At 48.2% G+C, this 20,794-nt stretch overlaps 1 protein-coding gene and 1 pseudogene across 11 annotated transcripts; both read right to left on the reverse strand.

The window, feature by feature from the left end:
• Positions 1 to 439: 439 nt before the first annotated feature.
• FCGR2B (Fc gamma receptor IIb) lies at positions 440 to 16,989 on the reverse strand. 11 transcript variants are annotated; one of them, XR_009733380.1, is made up of 9 exons: positions 16,764 to 16,989; positions 13,237 to 13,257; positions 11,799 to 12,056; positions 6,253 to 6,507; positions 5,497 to 5,616; positions 3,244 to 3,300; positions 1,774 to 1,907; positions 1,136 to 1,176; positions 969 to 1,018 (listed from the first exon to the last, which is right to left on the reverse strand). XR_009733380.1 is itself a non-coding variant. In XM_061400385.1 (8 exons), the coding sequence occupies exons 1-8, from the start codon at positions 16,873 to 16,875 to the stop codon at positions 932 to 934; spliced, it is 948 nt and encodes a 315-aa protein (XP_061256369.1). In that variant the 5' UTR covers positions 16,876 to 16,987; the 3' UTR covers positions 440 to 931. The 11 variants fall into 11 exon arrangements, 7 of the variants coding, with proteins under 7 accessions (XP_061256369.1, XP_061256361.1, XP_061256395.1 ...); XR_009733379.1 differs by having other exon boundaries at positions 1,774 to 1,910; XM_061400385.1 differs by lacking the exon at positions 1,774 to 1,907 and having other exon boundaries at positions 440 to 1,018; positions 11,799 to 12,053; positions 16,764 to 16,987.
• Positions 7,850 to 9,662, reverse strand: LOC133245394 (polyhomeotic-like protein 1; annotated as a pseudogene).
• Positions 16,990 to 20,794: the final 3,805 nt, after the last annotated feature.

Raw genomic sequence — 20,794 nt, forward strand, 5'->3', positions numbered from 1 at the left:
TGCACAACGTTCCTGTTAGAGTCCCAGGAAAATGAGGCCTCGCTAAGGACATCTCCTGAGGAAGCTGTCAGTCCTGTTTCTAACCTCCCGGAACCTTCTCTGAGAAGTTCACATCCTTCTGATAACTCTGATAGGGGAAGAGCAGAAGAGAAAGAGTCAGTAAATCTCCGTTCAGGACTCATCTGAAGTTTGGCTTCCTGAGAACTGGTGTTTATTTACCATGGGAGGAAGAGAAAGAAGACATGGAAACAAGAACACAAATTCATTGGAAGAAGAGTATATGGTTTTAAGATGAGGGATACTTGTCCTACACTCCAAACATTTTCTTGCCCCCACCTTCTGCCCATTACCACCTCCCCAAGATTCTTACCACTGAAAAGAAACCGACCCCAGATCAGTCTATATTCTAATTGGTTCAGTGATTAAAAGATAAGGGGACTGTTGTTTGTGTAGTATTTTATTATAAAAGTAATAAATGGTCTGTACAGAAGAATTAACAAAGCAAATGAAAAGCACCAATAATTCCATCCCCAGAAACAATCACTTTTAATATATTGGCATACGTTAGTCTATTTCAACATTTCTGAAATCATCCATGGTTATCTAATTTTTCTCATATAACCTGTAACGTATTTCTGTGTTGCTGCAATTTCTTAATAAAAGTAATTTACACTGGCTGTGTGAATGTATAATAGAAGAGTCCTACTGATGAACGTGCTGAGGCAAGGAAGAAATCAGCGGTCAGTTATCTGAGGCTATATCACCTGTGAATGTCAGAACAGGGAGCTTCAGGATTCAGAGGACTGAAAAAGTCATTCTCCTTCTTTAGAACTGCAGTATCCTCTTCTACCCAAGAGGAGTTCAGGCCAGAAGACACCAGATCCTGGCCTCTCCGATTCACTGCCCCGAGTCCCAGGCAAGACAATGAAAACTAAAGGCGTTTCTGGTAATCGGACTCTGAGTCTTCCTCTGCAACATCCGGGTGCGAGAGGAGTGAATAGGTGACTGTGTTCTCAGCCTGGAGAAAACAGAAGGGAGCAGTGAGGATCCGCGGAGAGGCCGCAGGAAGGAGGCCGCACCAGAGGCAGCAGGGTGGAGGAGGGGGAGAAGGAAGATCAGGCGGCGGAGGGCTCACCTCAGTTCTGGCAGCATCATTTTCAGCATCAGTGAGACCGGCTGTGGGCAAAGAGAGCAGAGGTGAGCAGGCGCACGGCTATAGCCTGGGGCCGCCCCACACTGAGGCGGGGCCCAAACCAGGCTTGAGGGAGGACCACTGACCCCAACTCAGCCCTGTGGGCCGAAAGCTTGGTTCCCAGCCCACCCTCAGTATCCCAGACATGGCGCCCCCACCAGCTACATTAGCAAAGGGAGACAGTCATCTGTACTACACTCTTTTCAGAAAACCACTATTTTCTTCGAAGCTACTAGGCAGCTTTTGGGATTGGAGATACTGAGTAAGAGGTGTGTGTGGACTGGGGTGGGGACCTTTCCAGGTTAGCCAGATGTATTGGGTTGGCCAAAAAGTTCATCCAGATTCCTCTGGAAGCTGGTACAGAAAAACCTGAACTAACTTTTTGGCCAGCCCAATAGTATGTCTTTGTCGGAGCTCTGGAGAATCTCCTACTCCCTCACATCAAAAAGAAAGAAAGCGTGAGAGTGAACAAGGGAGGCTGAAGAGAAGGAAAGAAGGAAGCAAGCAAGCCAGCCAGCACTCTCCTTGGTGAAGATCTAAAACACATCCAAATTTCCTCATGTTTTTGCCAACAAACTCACTTTGCCAGTGCGGAAAGCAGCTCAGTATCTGCAAAGCAGCATTCCTCAGGAAGTGGGGAAGGAGTCTGAGACAATGCATCTAGTGTCTTCATTCATCTCCAGGACACAAGGAATCCCTGTATGCCATGCTCCAACTTCTGGAACAAACCACGTCCTGAATCCTCCTTCTAATGCATCCCTCTACAATCCCAGCAACCTAGATGAGCCTTTGGGGAAACCATCAGCCCCAGTGCCTTCCTGTGAAATAAACACCTTGTGAAATATATTTATGCCAATGGTAGAACCAAACATCAAAATGGCTAACCCACTTGTGTTCGGACGTTTTATCCTACGTCAGCTTGGCCCCAGTGCAGACTCAGGTCCATATCCCCACTTGGCCTGGCCATGGGACCTAGGGATCTTGCTCAAAGTGCCGCTGGACAGCTGGGCCATTTTGCTCAAGCTCTCAAATCTGTTGGCTCTGCTCTGAGTCATACTCCAGCCATCAGAGGTGGGGTCCTCAAGGGCTTCTTTTTCCTGTCTGTTTCTGCTGTCTGGGAGCCCCCAGAGAAAGCTCCAGGTCCCTCCAAGCTCTGGCTTTAACTACAGTCAGGAAATCACCTGGGATAGTCCTGCTCCTTTAACATATCCCCACTTGGGCCAGAGTTGATGGGCACTGACTCTCAGAATGTCAGACCGGGAAGGCTTCGAGGTCCTCCAGGCCAATGCACTCATTTCCTCAGTGAGGTGATTAAACCCCAAGAGAGGAAACGACACTCAAGATTCCATTTTATGATAGCGACCAGGCTAGTGCCAGGTTCACATTTAACAAACCTACAGGAGTGGGCATTAGATCCAGGCTTTGTCGACAGAGGAAAGCCCGCTAATGTAGCTAGTACACAGAACTTTCTCAGCCTAAAATCTTCTCTTCATGTTCCACCAAGAGTTGAGCCCTTACCCCATCGCTCACCCCATCTACTCTTACCCCATCTCTCCACAGACACGGACTACAGCAAATCTAGGCTTTATTCCCTTGGCCTCTTTCCCCTTTCCTCTAGAGTTTTCTCTCTTTAATTCTATTTGCCTTAGTCTTACAACATCTAACCCCCACCCTGTGCCAGCTCTTCCAAAGCTCCACAGAAAGACCTAAATATCTCTGATGTCCTGCTCTGGAAATACCCCTAGAAGTTCTAGCCCCAGAAACTCAGACAGGGCCATTGTCTCTCTATCTAGGATAGGTATTCATCTCCTCATCCCCAGTGAGGTCCTCTTCAGGCCCAGGAGTTAGTCTCAGAACTGACCAAGAGATTTGAGCCCCTGCCCTCCTCCCACTGCCCCCTCCCTCTCCTGTGCTCACAAGCCGCCTCTTGATACACATGGCAAGCCGCTTCTTGACGCACACGGCAAGCCGCTTCTTGACGCACACGGCAAGCCGCCTCTTGACGCACACGACAGGGTGTCACTGAGCCCACAGAAGGGAGCTGCACTCACCTGGTTCCTCAGGGAGGGTCTCTCCCATTTCCCTGCGCTCAGGGCTTCCTGGGAGAGCTAGGAGGGGCACATGGAGGTTAGTAGGATTACGGGGTAGAACCTAAGTCTTCAGGACCACGGACCAGAGGCAAGACTGGGTTAGAACCAATACATACCCTTCTCCCACAGACACGCCTCTCCTCCCCACTTCCCAGAGACTACCTTAGCCTATAAAAGGGCTGGTCTAGAGAGGTAGAAGTTGGCTAGGTTAATAGTAGGGACTCATGGGACTGTCAGAAAGGCCATTCCATTGCACCTTTCTTAAGCTTGCTCTGCCTTTTAAAAGCATCTCTTTCTCCCTCTCAGTTTTTCTCACTGAGTCTCTACATTTACTTACCATCGGTAACTGAGGTCTTGGCTATGAACCAATTGCAAAGTGCTTTGTGAGGTATAAGTAGTATTTTTTCTCTTTGTCAGTGGCTCTGAGTCTTTTTTTCCCTTTTACTTTCTCTGTGTCTGGATAACTCTGGCACTTTCTCTCACCAGTAAGCTAGCTTTACAGTGTTAAGAATTGTGATGATCTGCTTACTAGATTTCTATAGCACCTTCCCTTCTCTCTCAGCAATTTTACATTAATATTAATACTATGGGAGGAAGGAGCCTGCTTTCCAAGAGCTGAAGTTCTTCAGCTGATCAGTGAAGAGATGTTTATTAATCATCTTACTGTGTGGCAAGCACTGTGCTAGGTGCTGATGGGAAGAGGAAAGAAGCATAAAACAAAGAGACATGCTTACTGCCCTCCTGTGCCCTTTAGAATACAGATTAGTTGTTTAAAGGTACCCTATGTCAATTCCATGAACTTTCTGCCCTGCTTCACCTTCTTTTTTTCTGCTTCACCGTTTGTGGCTTCGATGGCATCAAATTGCTCCCAGCACCCTCCTTACTCTTTCCCGAGCTCCATCCCAGCCACAGTGTTTCTCATTTCCATGTCTCAGCCCCCACGCCTGTAATGCTCATCTACCCTCTTTGCCTGGTTAACTGCTAGCCTCAAACATCACCTCCTCCATAATGTTAACAGCCCGTACTATATGGTGCTAGCTGCCTGCTAGGCACTGTTGTAAGAGCTGCAGGCTCATTCATTCTCATAACCTTATGAGGTAGGTTCTATTTGTGTCCTCATTTTTCAGATGAAGAAACTGAGGCACATAGAAGTTGAATATGATGAGGAAAAACAACTGTTTTCCTGAAAACAACAACAACAACTTTGTTTCCCTGAGTTGCCACCTAAGAATTTTACAGTATGATCACCTTGCTTACTCCCAGAGTATGGACATTTAAGATAAGGACTTGAGTTTAGGATTCCCGCTGTTAAGTTCTCACTTTGATTTTCCTGGGGCATCTTTCAAAACAACCACTTAGATGTTAAGCCCACAAATATGTTGGTGTCCTCCACCTCAACCACTTCATAAATAGTGGCTTGACACTGTCCTCTCTGCTCACCCATGACCTGGGGCAAAGGGTTGCCACCCCTTCTCATTTCTGGGATCTCTGAGTGGCAAATCTTGTGACTCTACTTCCTTTATGAGAATGTATTGAAACTGTATTTTCAATGAAAACGACCCAGAGCTTTCACTTCCCCAGTCTAGGAGTTCAGATGCTGAAGGAGCCGCCAGCCCCGTGTGGGTGGCTCGTGCCTCCTTGTTCAGCTGGTCGTGATGTGAACATTCTTAACACGCCAGCTCCATCTTCTCAACACACAGAGAATAACTCACCCCCACGTTACTCAGCCGGTGAGCAGAGGTGCTTAGATTTGAACTGAGGCAGTCTGACCCCCCAGTTGAGCTTCAATCACCATGCAACACTACCTCCCTATGACGTTTTCTCTAACTGGCCCAGCCCGTGCTGGGTCATTCAGGCTCTTCTATCCCTGTCGTAGCCTATGCATTCTCTAATACTGGTCTTATCCCCTCCAGTTACTATCTGTGCTATTGTACTATTTGTATTTCAGTCTTCTCGACAATATTATGGACTCCCTAAGGGCAGAGGCTGAACTTTTCTTTAACTTGGCATCATCCACAGAGTCTATCACAGTGCTTGACACATAAGCCAATTTGTTCAGGCCTGTTAAATGAATGAATGAATAAATAAAATATGGGACTATACATGAATGCTAAGGATTCTCTAGCCCAAAGATAAGGGTTCTAGCCATGGTTGGGGTTAGGGCCTTGGCTAAAAAGGAACTGATAACAAGAGGGACCAAGAGGAACCACAAACCTGAGATCGGCTTTCTCCTGAGGCGGAACCAGGTTATTATGGCCGCAACAATAGCCACTGCAGCAAAACAGGTGCCTATAGCCACAGCTGTCATCGATGAGGGGCCGCTCGAGCTGGACTCTGGGGAAGACAGACCTCAGGACCCTCCCTATGCCACTTCACCCTCCCTGCCCTCCTCCAGTGCAGCACTTGCTTCCTCCCCCAGCCTCACCTGCACAGGAGTTCTGTGAGTGGGTTTGTGCCTCCCCCACACCCTTTCGATTTCTCTGCTAATCAAATGAAGGCACACTGCTGAGTGTATAAGGTGGAGGGAAGGGTTCCTTTTAGCCCGTGGGGATAGCAGGAAGCGTGAACCTGAAGCCTCCAACACTGGACCCCTAAACTGTTTAAGAACATGCTATACCTTTGGGAGTGAATGGACATATCATGAAACATGAGAAAAAATTAGGAAAACTTCAGTTCTTAGGAATGTCCAGGAGCTTTGGGAACTTCTACACCAACGAGAAAGCTCTGCCTCACTGCTGTGCTTGGTGTGATGGGCTTATATTTCAAAGTGGAATAAGAGCCTCATCACCTGTCACTTGGGTTCCAAGCTCTGGACAGCATTTATCAAGTGGCCCATACCCCCTGCCCTTGGCCCCAGAGCCGAGGTTTGCTACTATGGCATTTCTCAAATCTCCATTTAAGACCATGTGACTTTATTCCTAACTATCCATCTCCTCTTCTCCCATCCTTTCATCTTGAGAGAGTCCCCACCTTGGACAGTGATGTTCACTGGCTGTGACGAGTGTAGCATCTTCCCAATAAACGCTGTGCAGTGGTACTGGCCGCTGTGACTGAGGTTGGCGCGTGGGATAGAGAAGTTGGTGCGCTGATAGGAAAATATCTTGGATTTCCTATCCTGGTAGAATGTGATCTTATTCAGAGGCTGGTTTCTCCAGCTGTGGCACCTCAGCATGATGGGCTCCCCTTCCTGGAACACGAGGCTGGGGGTCTGGAGCAACAGCCAGTCTGAAAGACACAAAGGGACCGCAGGACCCAGAAGGTCTTGACTCAGATCTGAGACCCAGACCATCCCTCCGGGGGCCAGTGTGTGTCGGGGGGAGTTTAAATGTGGACTCACACACCCCTGGTCTCTAATTCTGGCTCCTTCGTGTATGCACCCTGTGATCCTGGGTAAATAATGAATTCTTCTGGGCCTCAGTTTCCTCGTATGTGGAACTAGTCACAATAGTACCATTAGCTGTGCTGTTTACAGTAGTTGCTGGCACACAGTAGGTGTTCAGATATGCTTGTCTTCTCGTTCCCATCCTGGGAGACACAGCTGCAGCCCTGTCTGGCCCAAGAGGCCTCTGCAGGTGGATACAGGGGACCCAGAGTGCAGTCCCTTCCCCGAGGAAGGAGGGAGGTGGGGGAGAAGCCAGTCTGAGAGAGAAGACAGCATGTGAGGGGGACAAGCAGAGACCTGTGTCCTTGGGGAGAGTCACAGGCACCCAACAAATATTGGTTTACTTGGTGCATGTTAGTAAACAAACGTGGAATTTCACTTCAGCGGGGACTTTGTCTCAAGCCAGCAGTGACATGGGTGGGCCATTCATTAGCCAGCTGTGTACTTTCCCTCAGTCATTTTAATCCTTTTGCTGAGGAAATATTTTTAATTTCTTTATAGTTTAAGGAATAGAGGCTTAGGTAGGTACTTATAATCCTGACCTCAGCCCATGCCTTCTGTTTTCCTGAAGCTGTAGGACAGATCAGAGTTGGAATTGGAAAGAAAGGGTAGAAAACAACAGATACATTGGAAGGGAGAAGGCGAATGAAAAAAAAAAAGCCACACGTGTGCCAGTCAACCACACTTAGTCCCTTCAGCAGATCAGAATGATGCCAACCAAGCCCCTACATTGGCTGGTGAGCCGGCCACATACGTGGAAGGAAATGTTCACAGCAGAGGGAGTGAGTGACAGGGAAGAGAAAACCACGGGCCACAGCTACAGTGGGACAGTGCAGAGAGAAGGTGGGGCGCCCGGCCTTTGCTCTGTCACACAGGCTGGAAACCCACGCCTAACACTGGGGGCAGTCCTGTGTTCCACCCTCTTCCTCCCCCATCACCCTCCTCGTGAAGAGCTCAGACCCTGGCTAGACGTTCTACTCCAGGATTAGGTGAGCAGTCCTCGGTCTCTAGTCTGCTTCTTTTATACAGGTTGGATTAAGCTAGATGGGAATGCTGAGAACTGTAGAGATTTTTTAAAATGAAGTAGAACTCAGAGAAAATGTCAAAGCTGCTTCCATGTAGCACCTGCAACCAATTACTTCTCCTCCCTGTCTGGGGAATCCCCTCTACAGAAGGTGTACAGCCTTAGAACAGCACTTGCTTCTCGGCAAAGTCTCCGCTGGTGCCAAATTTTAACCTGTACAGTGGAAGCCTCAGCCTTAGGGTGGTTTGTCCAAGAGGGCCATCTGAGGTCTCCTTGAGGACAGTTCCTTGGTGCAGATCATGAGGGCAGGGCCCAGTTTCATGTTCATGGCACTCATGAGGTGTTGTTTAAGTCATAAAAGGGCATTTCCGTCAAACTCCTGGGAACAAAACTCCTCTGCAATCTCCTGGAAGCCTTGTAGAGAAGCAATAAACCTACATAAGACTCCAAAGGCTAAGATTACTAGACAGGAACACAGGGTCGGTGCCATGAATCCTGGCATAGGCAGAGCCGAATGGAAGTTTCCCGGGCCTCATTCCCCATGCCCAGCTCTCACTGATAAAGGCCCAAGGATGTTGGAGAGAGTGCTTTCATCATAACTGGAATCTCTGAACCCCAGCTAGAGTGATCCCGACCCCTGCCGCACGTGCCCTGGATGATGGCATGGATGGTGTCAGAGGAGCAGCAGGGTCCACACTGGTGACCACAACATGGTGAGCCTCCCGAAACTCTTTCATTTTCTCCCTCTTCAGCCAGAACTGGCAGCTACAGCTCACACAGTACCTCTTAGTGGAACTCATGAAGCAGAAAACTCTTGGAGTCGTAGAACTGTTCTGCGGGAGTATACTTCCCACAGTGCTGGAACTTTGGGAGATTTGCCTTCTTTACTGCTGAGTAGATGGGTTGTCCCCTTCACTGGAGCCACCTGACTGATTCTTATTCAGCCCTGTCGGGAGGCCGGTCTACAGTGGCTTATCAAACTCTTTCAGTAATGGAGAACACTGGGAATGCTTCTGCTCAGTCCTGGGTACCAAAGCCCTCAGTTACGTGAGTGAGCATCTGGGGCTTCATAGTGCTTCGCCAAGCTTTGAGTCTCCATTTGTCTGGATACCATGGCTAAGGTAGAAGGTGGTGCTGATGGGCAGGGGCCTCAGCTGCCAACTCATCGCTTGGTGAATTACCATTCCCATTGGTCACTAGTTCAGCTTCTTCTCCAAGACTGTTCTCCTCATCTATGGTCTTGGGCTCTCTGCTGCCTGAGAACCCTCGGCAGGAGCACTGAACGCAATGTGGAGACGTCATCTCCCTCCTCCTTGCATTGGACAGCCGATGTCTGGGCTTGTCCGGTCAGTGCACAGACTGCATGAGGAGAACAACAGGGACCTGTGCTGTGGTGGCTGAGGCGCAGTGAGGCTCGTGGGTACTGCTGCTGCTGGACCACCTGGAGGTGCGCAGCTGGGCGGGGGGTACTGGGACTGACGGTGCTGGAGCTGCAGCCAGTGGTCAAGAACAATCTGCAGTCGGATAACCACTTGTTTCTTCAACAGCTGGATCTGTGCTGTTGCTAAATCAGTGAACGGGGCTTGACGGGAGTGACTAAACCCATTAGGGTCTGGGTGGGAGCAGGTGTGGCTGTCCGTGTCAGGCTCATGCCCTGCTGACCACTCCCATCTGCTTCTGCCTTCTTGGCCACTGCACTTTCTGCCTCTGGCTAACACCCCGGGTCAGTCACTGCCTGGATGTAGGCAAGGGCTCCACCTCTCCAGTGCCTTTCCTTGGGCAGCTCCTACCACCACCTATTCCTCACGAGGGCAACTCACCCAAAGGCCCAGGTGTGTGGCCACTTCTTCCTGGACCCATGAGCCTATGTCCACTGCCTCCAACAGCTGGACTAACGTTAGCAAATGGACCTGAAGTCCTAGAGGGAGTCTGAGCCACAGCTAGGGCCTGGCAAAAGGCCTGGGGTAGGCCAGAAAAGAGGTATTAAAAAGCAAAAACATCACTTTGCCAACAAAGATCCATACAGTCAAAGAGATAGATTTTCCGGTAGTCATGTATGGATGTTAGAGTCGGACCATAAGGAAGGCAGAGCACTGAAGAATAGATGCTTTCAAATTGCGGTGCTGGAGAAGACTTTTGAGGGTCCCTTAGACAGCAAGGAGATCAAACCAGTCAATCCTAAAGGAAATCAACTCATTGGAAGGACTGATACTGAAGCTCCAATACTTTGGCCACCTGATGAGAAGAGCTGACTCACTGGAAAAGACTCCAATGCTGGGAAAGATTGAAGGCAAGAGAAGGGGATGACAGAAAATAAGATGGTTGGATGGCATCACTGACTCAGTGGACATGAGTGTGAGAAACTCCAGGAGATAGAGGACAGGGAAGCCTGGCATGCTGCAGTCCATGGGGTCACAAAGAGTTGAACATGATCTAGTGATTGAACAGGAACAAAATGGGGAATAGCATTCTGGGTGGAGCCTTGGGCTGAGACCTGTTGTTGCTCATTGCCAAGTTCTGTACTCAACCGTATCTGCATGGACTCCAGGATCCTGAGCAGATGGTACCTCCTGCTGGACTACAGCCACTAACAAGCATCAGGATGAGTTGAAAACTAGAGGCCAGGGTCTGCTGGGCCAGGGTCTGCTTTACCTAGGATTGTTTTCCCAGAAGCAGTCTTGGATCCATCTAGGGCTGGGATAGGTTGAGGGAGAAGGATGTCGTGATCCCCAGTAGCAAAGATTGGGTCAGAGTTGTAACACGGGAAGAGTTCACTCTGGGATTGGCTGGTGAATGGGGAGGCTGATGCTGTGGCCTGACTGGGGCCTGGGTGGTGCTCAGCTGCTGTGTCTTGCTGGCATTTGGGGTGCTGATCTGCTGCCTGGCAGCAGTTGTGGCCAGCTGGACCACAGCCAGCCCACGCAGCTGGGCCTGCTGAGCTGCTGCTGGCACAAATTGGTGTAAATACTGAGGCCCACAGAGCTGCCCCAGCAGTGTCTACAGAGCCTGCCCCGCCTCTTGTTTATAGAGAGCCTTTGCCTTGGACTGAGAGTGCCTTGCCTTCTGTTGGCACTGGTCTCCATGGTAGTGGTCCAAGGTCACCCAGGCTGCTGTTGGGCTCAAGGACGTCATATCTAGCTCTGCACCTAGGTCCCCCAGGGTGGTGCCCACCTCATGTGCCAGTCGTTCCATCATCAGTCACAGTGGCGGGGGTGTCTCCCATAGTCCTGAGGAGAGGAAGCCCCTCAGCTCCACCCCTTCCTGGAGGGCCAGAGCACTAAGGCCAGGGCCCTGCCAGGCCACTGAGGCTTCCCTCCATGACTGTCTTTTCCTGCTAAGCCCAGAGGCTAAAGATGGCAGGACTGGGACTGGAGCCCACTGGGCCTATTAGATACTTAAAATGTGGGTATTCAGGGAGGGAAGGGGACTAAATGAACAGTAACAATGACAATATTTATCATAATCACATTGCAGCTTTTTTTTTTAATGGAGAAACTATTTCTTGCCAAGAGCTTTGGAAAATCATTGATCTGTTCAACAAACATTTATTAAGCCCTGCCCTGTGCCTGTGCTGGAAATATAAGGAGATGAAGACACAAGTTTCACCTCAGTTGCACAGAGAGAGGGCAGGGATTAGGGAAATGTTGATTCTCAACAGAACCTCATGTGGGAGGCAGTGGTATCTCCACTAGCAAGTGAGGAAACTGAGGCTCAAAGGTGAATGAAATCATCATGTTTAGATGGCTAGTAATTCCCTGTGCATTTGACTCTGCCACGAATATGGGAAGATTTCTATGATTTAGAGGTTTTCTTCTGCTTCTCTCACACCCAGATGCCTGTTGGTGGCCTGGTCACCTTCTTGCTCAATCGGCACCAAGACAAAGGAGCCCAACATATTCTGAGAAATCTCTTAGGAACTTCCACCTCACCACTCATACTAAGCCGAGGAGGTGGGTTGAGAAGGGAAATGAGTAGACCAAAACCACTTCAAACAACTCACAGCCGTGCTTTCCAGTAAGTAGGCGACTGCCCTTTGCTAAAAACCTCTGCATGGAAGCAGATTTCATCTCCCCTTGTTCTCCCAGACTCTCCAGGGCCTCCTCCACTGACCGGAAATCACATCCAGATGCACAGGGTCGCTGAGGCTGGTCTGCTCCCTCTGGCACCTGTAGGACCCACTGTCGTTGCTGCCGGCCCTAAAGCTGTAGCTGGGCTGCTTCTGGGTGTGGATGGAGCTCCCATTATGGAACCACGTGGTGAGGTTGCCTGCAGAGAAGCTGGTCCCCTGGCACGTCAGCGTCACGTGATCCTCCCTGAGCACATTGATCCACGCAGGCTGGATGCTCACCACAGCTTTTGGGAGATCTGCTGAGGGGCAGAGAGAGGAGGCAGCATGAGGAAAAGGGACCCCAAGGGCCTAAGCAGACCCCAAATCTCAGATGATGGAAAACTGTGGCCATGCTGCAGAGATCAAGAGAAGAACCCAACCCAGAACAGGTCCGCACCTGAAGGCAATTCCTCCAACTCATGTAGCCACACAGGGGCCCCCAGGAACCCAGATTCTCTCAGGGAGGAGAGGAGGAAGGGTAGGGAAATGGGAGAGGGGGCAAGCACACAGTCGAGAAACACAAGTACACCTCGCCCAAGGAGCTCTGCCCAGTTCCTTCTCTGTCTCTATTTCTCTTTCTCTCTCGAACTCACACTCACAGACACACACACACACTACACATACATCCTTTGGGGAATCACTTCCCCCACCCTCATAAACTGAGGCATTTGGACACTAGTGGATAAACTGTCTTCCCAGCTGGATGAAGACAAGTGGGGCCACCTGGTGGAGGTGCCAGGCTGAGAGTCAGAGGTCACATTTCTCTTCTGACCTGCTTCATTCCTTATCCTGTAGAATAGACCTGTCCTGACACCAAAGCACAGATGAGTCTCTATGGCCTCAGGAGAATCAGAAAGAGTGAGAAAGGCCAGAAGGCCAGTCTAGGAGCTCTGGATTCAGTGACCCAGGAGAGCCCCACCCCCTACCAGTCCTGGGTGGTGGAGAGGTTAGTGGTGCTGAGAAAGGAGTGCCCAGCAGTGTTCACCCCACCCAGCCGCAGCCAGTAATACGGCCTCCTAGTTCTCTCCAGGGTAACAGGCCCTGAGAGCTTCAGATACATGCAAAGTAGATGATTTATCAACCCATGGGGATAACCTAAGCAGATCATGTGATTCTGCATGGTCTGGGCTCGTGGTTTAGTTTGGAGAGAAGAAGGCAATTGATACAGAGGACAGTTATTTTCCGTGACAGAATCTGTGAGGTATCATCATAACAGAAGCAGGAGGGCTGAGGCATCTGTGTCCCTTGGCTGCCCACCTCTGGTGGCTTCAGTGGAAGGGAAGCAGGAAGGAGAAGCGGGTGCAGGGCTTCTTGTGGGCACAATTCCTCTTTCCTGGCTCTACCTCAATCTTGGATTGCTGGTGCCTCCAGAGTTCCTCCATACAGGGTGCAGGGAGCAGAGAGAGCTGGGGGACAGAGGGGATGTGGTGGAGCACTTACCAGGTTTCCCAGAAACAGGAGCTGCAAGAGAGAAAGCAAAGATCAGCCTGGTGTTTGGATATGATGATTCATCATTACAAATAATCATCAGTCCCAGGTCAAATTCCCTTCACCTGCACAGATTTCCCTCTCTGTGTTATTCCCTTTCTCTTTTGCATCACCCATTTCTCCTTCTCATCTGGGTCTTTCCTACCAACATAAATATGCTCCAGGATGTTTCATTAAAAGGATAAAAATCTCACTTGACCCTGCATAGAATTCCAAAAGTATTTCCCTGCTCCCTTTCCCAGCCTGATTTCTCAGTTCTTTTTCTACATAGGCTATCCTCATTTCTTCTCTTTCCAATCACTGAACCTCTCTAGTCCACTAAAACTTTTGTCAAAATCACCAATGACCTCAATGACAAATTAAATGGATATATTCTATTCCTCTCCCAGATTCCCCCCATATAAGGGTATCTCTTTACCATCTACCCAGGTATTCATGCCAGAAAACTGCAAATTTTCTTTTATTCCTCTCTCTCCCAAACCATCTACCTTTGCACCAGTAAATTCTTGTTCACCCTGCTTCCAGTTAGTCCTTAAGTGCATCGACTTTATCCATGTCCAAACTACTTTAGGCTACCATCAGCTTTCTTCCATCTCCTAACTTAGCTTTTCCCTTCTTCTGTTCCCCCTGCAATTCATTCCCCACAGAGAAGCTAGAATCATTTTTAAAATAACAAATCAGATATCACCCCCCTGCTTACAAGCTTTCTGGTTTCCTCCTTTGCTCTTAAAGTAAAATGTAAATATTTACAAGGCCACACCTGATACAGTCCTTGCTCACCTCTCCAGCCTCATCTCAAGCTCCACTTTCCCTATTCACTGAATTCCAATAATACCAGCCCTCTTTAAATTCTTCAAACTTGGGGCTTTTCTGTATGCTGAACTCTCTGAACCCACTTCCTTTGTATCTTCAAATGGCTTAATTCTTATCTTGCTTCAGGTCCTAGCCTAAAAGTCACTTCCTCAGAAAATTCTTTCCATATCGTCCTGTTAACACAGGCTATTCTCTCATCTCCCCCACAACAACTGTTCTTATCAGAGTATCCTGTTTACAGCTTCATAGACACTTCCCAATTTATGCATTTGTGCTTTTTTATTTATTGTTTGTGTCCCTCAGTAGAATGTAAACTCAAAGAGGGCAATAGCCATGTTAATTTTATTTACCAATACTCTGAAAATCGTCCATTGAGTGTTACCTAGGTGAGAGATAAGACAGCCCAAAGTTGTGATGACAGTAGAAAGTGAAGATGGGGACATAGGCATGAGGGAAATGTAACAGGCAGCAAGAGAGTGCCACTTGATGAAGTATGGGGTTTTGTGAATGGGTGACCAGGAAAATAGTTAATTGTGCTCACACAAATATAAATGTTAGGAGGAGAAGAACATTTGTGAGGGGAAGATGATAGAGTTTGAATGTGTTTTGTTTCTGAGCTGACAAATCAATTTGCAGGTTTCCAACCGGGAAAATGGAAATATAAAATTGTATCTGACACAGACAAGAAAGACAGGTTTGGAAATTATTGACATAGAAGTTAGCTAAAAACCAGAGTGTGCAGAAGTGACAGGTGACAGTACAGGAAATGGGTAAAGAAGCAGGACCAAGAGGAGGAGGAGAAACAAGAGATGAGAAAACTAGAGAGAAGTCATCTTCCACTCATTCACTAAACAAATATTCAGTTCAGTTCAGTCGCTCATGTGAATATTAAATGTGTTCATGCTCTGTATCGTCACTGTAAGGGAGACAGAAGGCCGTCTCTCTCGTTCCCTGATAAATCCCCAGAGTCTGCACATAGCATTTATTTAATGTGTAAACAAGGCAGTCTGTGGACTCTGGAAAGCGGAGAGTCCTTGGACACATTGCCTGGCTCTAGAGGAACATCTACCTGTAAGAGTAGGGTCGGAGCTTCATTAGGTAGGCAGTGGAGCAGCGCTGAAGGCATTTATGGAGTACAGTGGCTCTCCCCCAGCCATAGCTGAAGAAGCCATGGCCTCGGTGTGCAGCGTGGATCCAGACAAGAGGAGACAGGAGCAGTCAAGACTAGACCAGAATGTGTTGTAATAAAATGAGCTACAGAGCAATGAAGACCTAAATCCTTGGTGACACCAAAGAGGCAAGTGGACAAAAATGCCGGAAGTCTCTCCCAGGAATCTTGCCTAGGGCTCACACTGATATCGCCACGGCAGGGGCAGGGAAGTGTACACCTCTCCAGGCCTGAGCTCCTCCATGTGAAAGAGGGAGGACGTTCCGTGTGCTCCTTTTCCATGCTATTCTACTTCACTCCATCTCACCTTGCTCGTGGGGGAATACTCTGTCTTCCTCATCTCCACCCCCTGTCCCAGCATCATCCAGCACCAAGGGCCAGGGCTCCCAGCACTGACCAGATTTTACTACCCATCATAGTATGTAACTTGGAAAATGGCTGGCTGCATGTCTTCCTCTGGAACCATCCTGAAGTGGATTTGATGGTCATACTCCAGAAATTAAGTTTGGGAGGACATTCCTGGTGATACGACTCCTCTACTTGGCCTTCCCTAGACTCTCCCACCAGCATAATCAGTCCATGGTCCCTAGCCCAGGGCTGAGAACGTGGTCAGAAGGCAGTGCTCAATCACAGCCCAAGATCCTCTCCTTCTCTTTCATCAGTGATAGGACACCTCTCCCTGTCTGTACAGTGCAAACAGACATGCATGATGTCTCTGGTCTCACAAGTGATGATTCTAGAATTGCCTGGCTTATGCATTCTCTGGTTCCTATTCCCTGCATAACTGAGACCCTCCTGTGCTTTTTCCCAGGTAGATCTCCTTTCTCATAAAGAGAACAAGTTTCTGCTGTCTGAAGTGGTTTCAGGGGCACAGAGAGCAGCCACTGCCCCCCACTACAATGTGCTGTCTTGCTTCCCCACATCGCCATGGTATCACTGACTCAATAGACATGAGTTTGAACAAACTCTAGGAGATGGTAAGGGTCAGGGAAGCCTGGCATGCTGCAGTCCACGGGGTCACAAAGAGTCAGACACAACTTAGCAACTGAACAGCAACAACATCTCCTATTTGCCTAAGACATCATCAGCCCTCTGGCCTAAGATTTGGTCCCAGTGAAACATGCATTTCTAAGGAAGATAAACACCTTGGCCATCATTAATCCTTCAGGTCTAGCTCATTGGACTTTCCTCAGAGCTGGTTCTGCGTGGGAAGTGGTAGATTACCAGGGACCTTGGTGCCCAGTGACTTTGGGCAAAACACATTAAAAAAAAAAAAAACCTGACTTCTGCCAATTGCACAATTTCCCAAGGCCAGCAAGGTTGTCAGCCTGTGATTTTCATCAGCCTGCCTTCACCCTCCTGACTTTCCTGATGTGCTGCCCACTGTGGCCCTCGTCCTTGTCCCAGCTCAGCCCCAACCCAGGTGGCAGCAGCTGACTTAGAGAAGCCCACCTGCCCATGGTCCTGATCCACTGTCCCTGCTGTGCCCCCCACTCACCCAGGAAGAGCAGAGCTGTCCACAGTAGCATGTGGCCCCAAGGATGCCAGGGCGTGCAGTGAGCTCGGTTCCTCCCGGCAGCAGGGAAGGCTAGGAATGAGGGGATCCCCATCACCTCCTGGAGCGAGCAGGTTGCTCTGACAGCCCAGCACGACAGGCACTGGCTTCTTTTGAGGCTTGATAGATTCCACCCAGAGGGCAAATTCAGGAGTCCAAAAGAGGAAGTGAAAAGAAGTGTTGCTTTATCATTGGCTCCTCCCCTTCCACCCTCTTTCATCTAGAGAGTTCCCTCCCAGAAGATTCAGGGCTTCCTAGAATGAATCTGGCTCAGTCCCACTCCAAATTCACAGAAAATGTAGGAACTGGGAAACAAATTCTCCTCCTTCTCTGGGGCCACAGCTGGGCTCAGCCCCAGGGAGGAAGAGGGGAATGGTCACCCCTACTCAGCTCAGGACTCCCTGTCTGTCTCTGTCTGTTTGGAAAAGGCGATGGAGGAGAGTGTGCCAGGGGACTCCCCATCTTCTAGATCCATTTAGAGGTGCAGACACTGGCGTCAGACTCCTCCTGAGACTGAGCAGAGGGGCTTGAGGCCACCTTTCCCCATCATTTGATTGCCTTTATTATCATAATCCAGACTCCATTTTGGATTGTGGAACCAGGACAGAGAAGTGTGTCAAGGTGGCGATAGAATGATCATTCCCATCTTTTATCACCCCTTGACTTCCATTCTTTTTAAAAAAGATATTTAGTCATTTATGTATTTGACCACCCCGGGTCTTAGTTGCAGCATGTGGGATCTTTTGCTGTGGCATGCAGACTCTTAGTTGTGATATGTGGGATCTAGTTCCCTGACCATGGATGGAACGCTAGGGCCCCTGCATTGAGCGTGTGGAGTCTTAGTCACTAGACCAGAAGGGAAGTCCGTCATTCATTCTTGTACTCATCCCTCCAACAAATATCTTTTGAGGAGCAACTAGTGCCCTGGTTCTTTGTTTCTCACCCTCATTCCCATCACTGTTCCCATCACTATGGCGTGGTGAAGAGCAGGGCTTTGGAGCCATATTGGTCTAATTTTGAATGACAGGTAGCGTCTCAGAACTACAGATTCCTCATCTGTATAAATGAAGATTAACTTGTCTATCCTTCAAGCGGAATTTCTCAGCCTCAGTGTTACTGACATTTGGGGCCAAATAATTCTTGATGTTAGGACCTATCTCATACGCTGTAGAGTGTTTAGCAGTATCCCTGACCTCTCCCCACTAGATGCCAGGGGCAACCCCTAACTGTGAAAATAGAAATGTCTCTAGACATTGGCAAATTTGCTCTTGGGGGCAACCTTGTTGCTGACTAAGAATCACAGTGGTCATGGTATTTGAAAATTAAAAGAGAATGTGTGTGCTAGCACAGGCCCTGGTGCGTTGTGGGTATCCAGTCAATGCTAGTTTCCTTTTTCTGCTCTCTATCATCGTCCTCATCCCGTGTGTTCACCCTCAACATCCCCAGAACATGAGATGCTCTGGGATCTCTCTTGGGACCCTCTGCTGGGACCTCTCTCCCAAATGCTCTCTCAGGAAACAAGCTGTAATATTCAAGGAAATGATACTGTAAAACCTGTTCTTACACTCTGTGGTCTTCAGAAACCTCAGCAGCACCCCCGCCCCTCCGCCCCATTGGACAAGGCTTTACTACTGGCCCCATTCTACCCCATCCCCCACTCCCAATCCTCCTCCAGCCCTTATCTGATGTTTAGGTGAAAAAGTTTCCTTAACCAATGTCAAGACTCCAGTGAGCTATTATCAACACTTTAAAAGTTAATTTATATAATGTGACTCACAAATTGGAGCCACCCCAGTAGAGCAGCCCACATCATGAATTTAAGCCCAGGTAAGCCTGCACTTACAGGAAACAGCTGTCCAGGAACTTAGCATGCACCAATCACAGTCTTCCAACTCAGCTTTAGCTATCAGGATCTTCTAGCCTTGTAAGTAAACTCCCAACTCCTAGCCAATGAGGCCCTGTTTCCACATGGCCTCCTGTAAAGCTCTGTAACACTTGGCCTTGCCCAAATCCCTTGGAAAGAGTTCTGCTTATGAGGAACTGTACTGCCTCAATCCATGGCTTGCTTTCCCTTGAATAAAGGATATCAGTCTTATAACTAAATCACTTTAGCTTTGTCGTTGGACAGGTAGGGTATATCTCATTTTATTGTGCTAACTTTATTGAGCTTTGCAAATGCATTTTTCACAATCAGAAGGCTTGTGGCAACCTTCACTGAAGAAGTCTGTTAGTACCATTCTTTTTTTTCAACTGCATTTGGCACACTTTGTGTCCCTGTGTCATATTTTGGTAATTCTCACAAGAGTTCAAACCTTTTCATTATTATTATGTGTTATGGTGATCTGTGATCAGTGATCTTTGATGTTCCTACTGAAATTGTTTTGGAACTTTTAGCAATAAGGCCATCATAAATTAAGGTGTGTACATGATGCTATTGCACACTTTATAGACTATGGTATAGTGTACACATAACTTTCATATGCACTGGGAAACCAAAAAGAATTGTGTGACTCATTCAATTGCAATATTGGCTCTACTGCAGGGGTTTGGAACCAAACCCGCTCTGTCTCTGAGGTACAGCGAGTAATGTCAGTGAAGTGTAGTATGAGGACAGCTACTGAGGTTCTAAGGTTGGCTCTGAGATGAAAGTGAAGGTTCCTGCAGAGCCACTTTACTTTGCTGCCTCTTCAGCATCTCCGGTAAAATTCTCTTAAATCAAGCTCCACCTATTTGCCATTTGGAGATCAAGTTTGTCTGTTCTAACCCTTTTAGGTGGAAATTTGGGGTGTGAGCCACTCCAGATATTTCGTGGTGAGACCTAGTAGGCCACAACATTTGAGTTTATGCCCAATCTCAGCTACAGTGTAAGCATCTACAGGAGGTACAAAAAGATCTCAGGAACATGCTCAGGCAGCCAGAAACAGTAAGTCTGGTTGAACTAAGGAGGATTATTTAAACAAGGGAAAATAGTAAGAGCCCCTTATGCAAAAGACTGGAAAAGGGAATGGCAACCCACTGCAGTATTCTTGCCTAAGAAATCCCATAGACAGAGAATCTTGGCAGGCTACAGTCCATCGGGTTGCAAAGAGTCAGACATGACTGATCGACTAACACACACACACAATGCAAAAGAAAGATGGTGGCAGGCATTAGGAAACTCCAAAAGCTTGAGGTGAGTCCACAGAACAAACTGCTGAGGGACTTGGGGAATGGAATTAAGACTATAAATTTGGACTTTTTTGACCAAAAGCACATCAAAATCTAAGTAGGCACAAGTCAAACTCTTGAAAGCCATCAGAGCATCTGCCACTATAAAAACATATGGGAATCTTAGAAACCAAAGCAGCAAAATTGGTGGCCACAGACTAAGCATTTAAAAGCTGTTAGAGGGCTTACCACCTCTGTCTCAGACTCCTGGACTAGGATAAGTTGGTAGAGGAATGGGTTAGACTGACAGTAAGTCATGTGCCAACCTCACAAAAATGTCCAAATAACCAGCTACACTGTTGAATACCATATAATCCCCAACCTGGAGGCACTTCCCTATTAGGCATTAACTTGGCTCTGAGGAAGGCTTTCTTATCTCTCCTTGCTATTCTTTGGAACTCTGCATTCAGATGGGTATATCTTTCCTTTTCTCCTTTGCCTTTGGCTTCTCTTCTTTTCACAGCTATTTGTAACGCCTCCTCAGACAACCATTTTGCCTTTTTGCCTTTCTTTTTCTTGGGGATGGTCTTGATCACTGCCTCCTGTACAATGTCACGAACCTCTGTCCATAGTTCTTCAGGAACTCTATCAGATCTAATCCCTTGAAAGAACTGACTCATTTGAAAAGACCCTGAGGCTAGGAAAGATTGAAGGCAGGAGGAGAAGGGGACGACAGAAAATGAGATGGTTGGATGGCATCACTGACTCAGTGGACATGAGTTTGGGTAAATTCCGGGAGTTGGTGATGGACAGGGAGGCCTGGTGTG

This window comes from Bos javanicus, chromosome 3 (genome assembly GCF_032452875.1).
Source record: "Bos javanicus breed banteng chromosome 3, ARS-OSU_banteng_1.0, whole genome shotgun sequence".
Taxonomy (NCBI): domain Eukaryota; kingdom Metazoa; phylum Chordata; class Mammalia; order Artiodactyla; family Bovidae; genus Bos; species Bos javanicus.

Excerpts from the sequence above, each read along its gene's own strand:
- FCGR2B (XM_061400377.1), bottom strand. The coding sequence starts at position 16,875 with ATGGGGATCCCCTCATTCCTAGCCTTCCCTGCTGCCGGGAGGAACCGA. Across the intron at positions 13,258-16,763 it reads GACAGCTCTGCTCTTCCTGG|CTCCTGTTTCTGGGAAACCT; the intron begins GTGAGTGGGGGG and ends TCTCTCTTGCAG. Across the intron at positions 5,617-6,252 it reads AGTGAACATCACTGTCCAAG|AGTCCAGCTCGAGCGGCCCC; the intron begins GTGGGGACTCTC and ends TGTCTTCCCCAG.